The following is a 10,707-nucleotide window of genomic DNA, read 5'->3' as shown; positions in this document are numbered from 1 at the left end:
CATAATGTCAATATTAAAATTTCTTAAAAAAATTTTCTTAAAAAATATAAATATATAATAAATATATATATATTTAATATAAATATTTATATATTAAATATAAATACTTAATAAATATATTTATTAAAAAAATATAAATATATAATAATAAACGTTACATCTTTTATAACTTAAATATTTGAATATTAAATATGAAAGAAATTTTTATATTATACATGTATACATATAGTATACATATTTAAAAATACATTAATTTAATGTAGAAATGGACTAGTGATTTATTTACAATTAGAAATATTTTATAGTTATAGCAATAATTTAATATTAATTAGCAAATATAACAATAAATCTGAATGGCTATATCCTAAGAGAGTCAGTACTTCTAGTTTGAAAATACAATGATTCAAATAAATCTATTCAGATATATTTTTAAGAACAAAAAATGAATTTTATAAAAGATGGTCTCGTATAAAATCAGCAAGCACGATACCATCTTCACAAAAACGCAAATGAATAGTATATCAATTAGTATATCATAATATATAAATGTATAATAAACATTTATTTATAATTCTTGTTTATTATTAAACTATAAATTTTATTCTATACTTATATATATTGTTTAAATTCAATGAACTTCTGAACTTTCTATAAAAATGTTCGAATATTAAATCTACAAAATACAATGAAATTTATTTAAAAAATAATATTAATTTTTTAAATTCATTACTTTTGTATCATTATCTTCAAATATTTTTTTAAAAATATGTTATTATTATATAATAAAAACAAATTTATAAGAATGTTGATTTCATTGATAAGATTCATTACAAAGTTTTTGAATATTTGGGTGTGCCTAACTCGAAACGTGACGTTACTACGAGCGATTGTGTCACGTTTACTATGCGGCGGTGATGTCATTTTCAACCGCATGTATAACCTCGACTGAAAACATTGACCTCCTTTCGAGCGAGCATTGAGCAATCGATAAAAATACAGATAAAATCAGAAAAAAGCGGGAAATATTATTTCGATTAATAAATAAAGTAAGGAATGGAAGGTAATATTAATATATATATATATATATATATATATATATTTCATTTTCGTGTTTTTTTATATTTACATGTATATGTATTTTAAAAAAGGTGGATATATTCGTGTATCACATCCATGTTATATTTGTCTATATGTCGTTGGGAGATTATGTATAATTTTGATGTCCAAATTTTTTTAATTTTTTATTTTATAATTTTATATCAAAAGTTATAATCAGTTTAAAATACAAAATTTAAAACAAAATTTATTCTAAATTTTTATTTTTGTCTTTTTTGCTTTATTACACTTTTCTCATAATAATTTAAAAGTGAAAAAGATTTTATAAAATTTACTTTAAAATTTAATTTAGATTTTATAAAATTTTATATAATTATCAATATGATAAGATTGTATATAAAATATAGTTATGCCAATATTGATTATTAAATTATTATAGAAAATATATGCATTTGTAAAAAAAAAAATAAAATCCTAAACGCATATGTTTATATGAAAATATAAATTCAATATTTTTTTCGAAATAATTTTATTTATATATATTATAAATCCGTACATTTTATTTTATTTTCTATATTTATTGTAGTTATGTTTAGTTATTTATATTTGTTATAGTTATTTATTATATATATATATACGTACATTAATTAATATACATATTAATTAAAAAAAGATAAATAAAAATTAATTCAAATATTTATTTAAAAATTAATAAATATATGTAATTTTAGAATATTGAAAGTGATTGTATAGAATATATAAATTAATAAAATTGATATATAAGTTGCATAAGTTGTTGATATATTGTACATTTTAAGGTAACGAAATATTAAGATGTTTCAAGACACCGCGGTAGAAAATAAAATTCTCGATGTGGGTCGTTGCCTGAAATAGAAACATGAAACTTCACCTCTTGCTCTCAACTGCCGAAATGTTTCAAATGATTAAAATTTTTTGATGGAAATATATTGCAGATAGCATATGAAATATGATCATATTTTTTTAAATAGGAAAATATATTAAATTCGATAAATAAATAAAGAATAATATATAAGGTTAATTTATAAAAATTTTAGATTTTAAATTTCTAGCTATAATTAGAATTAATTAACATATTATATAAATTATATTGTGTATAATATATTATAATATAATATATATGTATATATATATGTATATATATGTATATAATATTATAAAATTATAATATATCTTATATATTTTTTAGCTAATATATTTTGTAAATATTTTTATATCTTTTTTCAGATTAGATAAAAAATTAGTGGATTTACAAGTAGCTGAGAGAAACTTATTATTATATGAAACGCGTTACAATGATCTGCAATCACAATTTAATCAGTCTCAAGCAGAGCGTAAGAAACTAGCTGAAAGAGAACGAGAATTAGAACAGGAAGTAGAAAAATTAAAAGCATTATTAGAAGATGCTCGTAAACATCTAGGAGAAGAAACATTACAACGTATTGTTCTTGAAAATAATATTCAAAGTTTAAAAGAAGATATTAGTTTTAAAGATCAAATATATCAACAAGAACTAACAGAATCACGAACAAAAAGACAGGTTTGTATTTGATAATATTTAATTAATATCAATTTTAAAAAATAAAACTATTAAGAATATTATATTATGATTGTTTTAAAATTTTTATTTTTTTATGATTTATTTATTTTATGTTTTATTCTAGATTGAAATTTCTGAGATAGATGGTCGTCTTGCTGAAAAATATGAAGCTAAATTGCAACAATCTTTGCAAGAATTGCGAGATCAATATGAAGCACAAATGCGAGCTAACAGAGAAGAAATTGAATTATTATATGAAAATAAGATTAAAAATTTGACAGCTCATGCTCAACGTAATAGTGGAGCAGCAAGTTTAGCTGTTGAAGAGTTAAGACAAACAAGAACAAGAATTGACACACTTAATCAAAAAATTAATGAATTGGAAGCAGCAAATAATGCTCTCACTGCGCGAATAAGGTAATATAAATTAGTTGGATTTATATTTTGATTTAAAAAAAAACATATTTAAAAAAAACATTTAAAAAAAAATATATTAAAATCACAAATTTTAATTTAGAGATTTAGAAAATCTACGTGAAAATGAGAAAGCTCGTCACGCAGAAAGTGTAGCATCTCTAGAGGAAGAATTAGCGCGTATTCGTGATGAAATGGCTCAACAATTAAAAGAATATCAAGATCTTATGGATATTAAAATTGGTCTTGATTTAGAAATTGCAGCATATCGAAAACTTTTAGAATCTGAAGAATCCAGGTAATACAATTGATATTATTTATTATTATTTTATAGTATGTTAATATCTATAAAAATTTATTTAATTACAGATTAAATATTAATCCAGTGCAATCAAGTTCAACAGCATCTAGTGGTAGAACTACACCTTCAAGACATACTCCATTAAGAGGTGGAAAACGAAAACGTACTTTATTAGAGGAAAGTGAAGAACGTACTAGTACTGATTATAGCGTATCTGGAACATCTAGAGGAGATATAGAAATTACAGAAGCTGATCCTCAAGGACGATTTGTAAAACTAACAAACAAAGGCAACAAGGTAAAATATTGTATAAATAATAATAAATAATAAAAAATTCAGTATTGTATAAAATGTATAAATATGCATAATAATTTATTCATATTACATTTAATACTTTCAATTATATTTTTATATCACCTTTACTTTTTATAGGAAATGGGACTTAGTGGTTGGCAAATTATTCGTAAGGCTGGTTCTCTTGAAACAGTATTTAAATTTCATCGAACTGCAAAATTAGAAGCAGGAGCTACTGTAATGGTATGGTCAGCTGATATTGGTGCTTCACATGAACCACCATCAAATATTGTCATGAAAGGTCAAAAATGGTTTACAGCAGATATTATGACGACTATACTTCTTAACAATGAAGGCGAAGTGAGTATTTATTAAACTTTGTTGATATTAATTTATATTTTAAATGTGAACAATATTTTTAATGTTTTAATATTAAAATAGGAAATGGCCAGTTCAGAATGTAAAAGGCAACAATTATCTACTTCTCTATCTCGACATAGGGAAAATTTGGGGTTTCGACCTTCTGAAGAACTACATCATCAACAGGTATGTTATAACATCTATACTTAAATATAATGTAAAACTAGAAATGAAGATTGATACGTATTAATAAAATTTAAATATTATAATACTTGATTTTAATTACAAGTTTATTTTTTTTATCCACAGCTAAAACAAATATCAAAAAAATTATTTTTGTTTTTGGGAATAAGTATTAGTATCATTTATTTTTTAAAATATTTGTGTTTTATCAGTAACAGTTGTAATAAGAACAATGGACATATAAGTGAAAATTATCACAAAAATGATTTATAAAAATTATTTATTAATTCTTACTTTATAAATGTCCATATTTGGCATTAAAAAACATAAAAGTTGGTTTTAAAATAATTGATAATTTTTTTTATTTCGACAAGTTATTTGTTTCTTTTCATTGTTTCTTTAATTGATTGATTAATGAAGACAATGTGGCTATAAAATATTTTGATTTGTTTTACATTTATTGCTTTACATATATATATTTTTTTTAAATATTCGATTTAGATATAATATTAGATATAATATTGTAAATATAAACAAAATCGGGATATATATCATCAACGTATCTTCTTATTCCATAGAGAAGATATCTCTACCCATATTAAGTGGGCGAGCGAACGCTTCTGGGTCGATTTATGTAAGTTGCTTTCAACTTATGGAACGTTAAAATAGTCGTCAATGATTAATGTCATTCGCGCTTTAAATTAAAGGAATTATTTGCTTTGTTTTTTCTTCTTCACAGCACATTATTTTCATGCTCACGCTTAACTAAAATTTCATAAGTGTTAAAAATAATATAATATATTTTGTTAAAATATAAACATCTCATTAGTTAACCACATTGTCTTTAAGATACATATTTAAATGATATATCTTTTATTACTTATATAAATTTACATTATTATTATTTGATATTCTTTATTACTATTGGTATTGTTATTAACACAATATTATTGGTATTTTTATTTATTTATATTCATATCGATTAAAACGTTCAAATATTAAAATTTATTAACATGTAATTCTTATTATTTGTTGCTATTGTATTAATTTACTAAATTAATTGAGATATATAAATGTTAATATTGTTTTATACAAAAAGAAAATAAAAAAAATAATTTTTTATTTGTATTTAGGAAACTTATTTATAAAACATTTTTGGTACATACATAAATATTATTAGATCTAATCTAATTATCTAATTATAGAATTTAATTAGAAAAATTTTAAAATCAATTAAGACAAATCAATTGATGAAAATATATCTAATAAATTCTATTATATATTATTTATATAATTTTTGTACAATACACATGTATTTTTATCAAATGATTTTGTTATGTCAATAGAATATATATCACTCATTATATTTTATTTTTAAAACGAAAAATTAATTTATTTTCAGAATAAAAATATATTTATTATCTATTATCAATTATACGTGAATAAATATCATATACGTGCGGGTACATTTTCAAAACATGCATGTGTGTATATTTTTACACGTATGCAGAAATGAACGCACAATATTCATTGCTTTCATAAATCTTTTAATAAAAGATTAACATTCATTAATATTAGCTTAAAATTCTAATAATAGTAATTGTCGAATAATATTTGTAACGTCATGTAATCATATCATGCTAGTTGGGTTCATGTGAAGTGTCATCTTGATTTTTTCTTTATATAAGTAAAATTCTTTTCTTTGTTTCAGGGTGATCCTCAAGGAGAGGAATTTTGTCGCCTTATGTGAAAATAAGTTTATAAAATAATCTTAAAAATTCTAACAGCACGTTTTAAAAAAAATATTTGAAAAGATACAGAAAAGCACTTGATCTTATTTAGAAGACAAGTCTCTAAGATTTCATTAATATAAAGAATTCATATAATGTCTTGAATGATATATTTTGCTTAAAAAAATAATAAAGAAGAGATTAAAAACAGAATACACAACACCATATTAGTACTTTATATTTATAGAAATATGTACAACATATGAGAAAATATTCTGTAATATAATGTTTAAATCAAATTTAACGAAACGTTTCATGACTATTGAAACGATTTTTGCATTTATATATTTGCACTTCATATAAAACTTATTTGTCCATTATATCAGAGTTACTAGTTCATTGAATAAGGAGCACGAGTAATTTTGTCAACGAGATCGAACTATTTTTGGCGTACCATTTATTTTTACCTAGTCGTTATCGTGCCTTTTTAAATATAAAAGAAAGAGATCTTTTTTTCTTAGTAGATAATATTTATTTTTAAGTACAAACCGGATGCAATAAGAGCGTGGTGCCCACAATATGTAACGTTCAAAAACATTTATTTGACAGGAAAATATTTTCTGATATGTACTATATATATATATATATTATAAGTTTTTTTTTTTACTAATGAATGAGATATCGGAATAAATGAAATTCTATGTTTAATACAAAAAGTATCACCTCTGTCATCCGGAACGTAATTTTGTTAAATGTATTCGACTTTATATCATTTATACTAATAATAAAAGTCTATAATTAACCATATTTATTATCTTTTTATGTTTTCTTGAGATTTTACATATTTTTAATATAAGTGTATAGCTATTTTTTTTTGCATATTTTGTTGCTGTGTGTATGCATCTTCAAACAATTTTTTATAAACATATATCATAATTTAATAAAAATATTTTTAAATATATAAATAATGTATAAGTAATATAAAGTAAAAAATGTAGCGATTATATATTGATAGTTAAATACAAACCATTATCTTTCAATAGACAATAACTGCTATATCAACATAAGAAATTGTATCTCTAAAATACAGATTTCTTTTATGTTCTTATAAATATTTTAGTTTTTAATTGAATAATTTAATCATCGTTTTATTACTTATGTGCTGTTTTTTTCATATTTTATTGATTTTCTTATTTCCATTTCGTACTTTAAGTTGATTACCATTTTGCTACTGATGAATTGAAATTAAAAATTTATAAAATATATTTTGTAAAATTATATTATTGATAGAATCATTTACAAAAATCTTGAATGAATGTAATTATGTATATAGAAGAATATGTTAATAAATTCATGTATTACAATTTTATAAAATTTTATATAAAATTAAATAAAATTAAATTTTATATAAAATAAAATCATGTTTAAAATTAAATATTTTTTATTTAGTTTAAATTAATATTTAATTTAATAAGTATCTAAATGAATTTTTTTAAATTTTATCAAATTTTTTTTTATTTAGATTCGTATGTAAGATGTATTAGTTTATTGTATTTTATCTCGATATGTTAATTAATACAATATTTCGTATTGATAATAATTAATAAAGATAATTAATTTTATATTATTATAATATAATATTGATATTAAATAATATAAATAATAAATATATACATATGAAAACAAATAATAAATATATACATATATATAACATATGAAAACATTATATACATATATATATATACATATATATATTTAGTACATAACTAATAGTACCATTTCTTTGAAATGTTCACACATTTTTATCGATAGCAAAGTATATTCATAGTCTACTATATTCTGTAATTTATTATTTGTTTAATTAGTGATATCTCTGCAAAACATTGAAACTTCTTCCATATAATTATTGACAATAAGATGAATTATTTTATTTTATTTTATTTTAGATTTATATTTTTTAAATTTCTATATAGATATATATCTATTTCTGTTGAATATACTTATATATACTTATATAAGCTTATATAAAATAATTTGTTCTTCATACAATTTAAAGACAAAATTTATCAATTTTATTTTATTATCGATAAATATTCTACCTTACCTTATCTTTAAATATTTTTGGCATTCAAAAGATGGCGCTGAAGGTTAATTTTTATTCTATCTTTTCTTTTTGTTTCATTTGCGGCATTCAAAAGATGGCGCTAATTTCAATCTTTTTAATCTATTTTTGTCCTTTTTTCATCTATCGTTCGTTCTATCTATCTATTCGTTCTCGCTCTGAAAATAATTGTCGCATGATTTCAGACGAGATATAGAATGTCAAAGAAACTTAAAAGGAACCTTAAAAGATCGAAATCAAGTGATAGAATAAAAAAAATTGAGATTCTTTTTTTTCGTTTAGAATTAGTAATATATAATAATTACAATAAGCTTAATTTATCTTATAATCTCTAATGTTAAAAAAAAATTCTATAATATTTTCATAATGATTCCATGATATTCCATACGGGATATTAATAAAACCTGCAATCCAATCTAGACGATAAATCTCTCAAAGGAAATTGTATAAGTTTAGATTGGTTGCAATATTCTTCTTGTATAGTTCTTAGCTTGGTATCGATTTTTAAAAAATAATCTTCAAAAGAAAAATTTTTAAAGGAAATATAGACAATTTTTAAGGAATAAATTTTTAAGGAATAATCTACGAAAATCGATTATTAGATTCTCATTATACTCATCATTTCGAGGAGATGACTACGTACCGAAATTCGTTTAAAAACAAAGAAAAAAAATAAAAAAGGCATAAAATGTTAAATTATAATGTATAAAATTTATATGTATAAATAAATTTAAATGTAAAATCTGAATCGTAAAAAAAATTTTAAATAAAAATCTGAATCATAAAAAAAAATAAAATTCAACAAATCGGAAACATATATTCAATTAGAAAATAAATAATAAAAAAGAAATACAAACAGAAGAAATTTAAAAAATCAATTCTCTTTAACGTCCTCAAATCACGACTTACATCAATGAATTATGAGATAAAAAAAGAATACAAAAAGAGAGTAAGAGAATTGAAAATTTTTATTTTTCGTTTTAAGTTAGAAAGTATATCTTGAGAAGAAGACGAAGAACGCGGTTATTACAATAAACTTAATCTAATTTATATAACTTATTAATTTATTAACTAATATCTGCAATCCAGTTTAATTAATTAAAAATTAAAATCAAAATAATTAAATGAATTATGCAAAGTTTAAACTGGACTTCAGATGTGCGTAATTCTTGGCTTGCCATCGCTTTCCATACATTATCATTGATGAAATATATTTGATATTTTTAAATTTAAAATATTTCAAATACTTTTTAATGAAATGAATTTTGTAACATACAATTATGAAAAGGAGAATTTTGGAAAGCGATGCCAATTACCGGGTCTCACCGACGAGGAGGTAACTACGCATCGAGACCCACCTAAAGCTAAAAAATAAAAACAAGACATTAAAAATTAATGATTAAATTAAACAACATAATTAAAAAAAAATTTCATAAAAAAATTAAAAAATGTGAAACATAAAATAAAAATTAATTATATAACTTAATAGACACGCAATAAATTTTCATAAAAATTTTTACAAAAATTTTTTACGTTTTTCGGTATGCAATATACGTATATCACATATAAAATTCGCATTAATTATAAAAAATATACAATAAAATTAAGTCCCACGTCGTCCATCGTCGTCCATCGTTGTTCAATGTTATCCCACGTTGTCCAACGATAATAGCTTAATACTAACTTAATCTATATCTTAATACTAAATACATAAATCTACAATACATAACATTTCTATTATTAACGTCAAGAATATTCTCGTATAATTTAAAGCGAAAAAAAGAAAAATTAAAAATGCTAATTATTTATACGAAACAAAACTTTAATAAAAAAAAAAAAAAAACAGCAGTCAAAAAGTAACCAAAATACAAAAAAATAATAAGCATTAGAAGAAGAACTTAGAACACATGATGGATGAAAAACAAGAAGAAATTAAAAAAATCAACCCTCTCTGTCGCCCTCATATCACGACTTACATCAATGGATTTACGAAAATCGATGGACAAATGATACTTACCAGTCATGACCAATCGAGGGTTACGACAACGGCCTAATAATTGAACGCCTTATGTCCCAACGACACAGGAAGGAACAAGGAATAAATCCCTGACCACCTGGAGCCGGATTACAAAGACGACGTTCTACTACAAGACCTAACTCTGATCGAGTATTCGAAGATACCAATCGATCAGAGCGCGGACCCTTAACTGGCCACCGGAAGTAGAGCACCGGCCCAACGATTCCTACCACTGTTGCATAACATGAGATTGACTTGAAATAAATGATGAAAGAAAAGAAGAAAATATAAAATAATCAAAAGGATAAATTGAGGAAGCAAGTAAAAAACGATTCGAATAATTGTAAGAATAAAAATTCGAGATGAAAATAATGAAAATGAAAAGAAAAAATATGAAAGAGGAGCAAGAAAATTAAGTATTTTTATTTTTCGCTTTAAATTAGGGAGTATATCTTGATATTGACCGGGAACGCATTTGTTACAATAAACTTAATCTAATTTATATAATATTAACTTATAACTAACTTATAACTAACTTATAACTATCTGTAGTCCAGTTTAATTATTTAATTATTTAATTAAAAATTAAAATCAAAATAATTAAATTAATTATTTAAACTGGACTGCAGATGTGCGTAGTTCTTGGCTTGC

At 22.1% G+C, this 10,707-nt stretch overlaps 1 protein-coding gene across 2 annotated transcripts in view; it reads left to right on the top strand.

Annotated features, from left to right (window-relative positions):
• Nucleotides 1-6,724, top strand: part of LOC102681394 (lamin Dm0-like) — an 8,945-nt gene extending 2,221 nt beyond the window's left edge. Inside the window, exons 2-9 of one of the 2 annotated variants that reach the window (XM_006622577.2) lie at nt 2,323-2,635; nt 2,760-3,052; nt 3,153-3,347; nt 3,419-3,647; nt 3,783-4,004; nt 4,086-4,190; nt 4,766-4,821; nt 5,899-6,724. In XM_006622577.2, the coding sequence (XP_006622640.1) occupies nt 2,323-2,635; nt 2,760-3,052; nt 3,153-3,347; nt 3,419-3,647; nt 3,783-4,004; nt 4,086-4,190; nt 4,766-4,789 (1,381 nt within the window). In that variant the 3' untranslated portion in view covers nt 4,790-4,821; nt 5,899-6,724. The remainder of the gene's footprint in view (nt 1-2,322; nt 2,636-2,759; nt 3,053-3,152; nt 3,348-3,418; nt 3,648-3,782; nt 4,005-4,085; nt 4,191-4,765; nt 4,822-5,898) is intronic. The other variant, XM_006622575.2, reaches the window with a different exon arrangement.
• The last annotated feature ends 3,983 nt before the right edge of the window (nt 6,725-10,707 follow it).

Source organism: Apis dorsata, unplaced genomic scaffold (assembly GCF_000469605.1).
Source record: "Apis dorsata unplaced genomic scaffold, Apis dorsata 1.3 scaffold_730, whole genome shotgun sequence".
Lineage (NCBI taxonomy): Eukaryota > Metazoa > Arthropoda > Insecta > Hymenoptera > Apidae > Apis > Apis dorsata.
The sequence above is the reverse complement of the archived record's forward strand: the minus strand, read 5'-3'. Positions and strand labels throughout refer to the sequence as shown.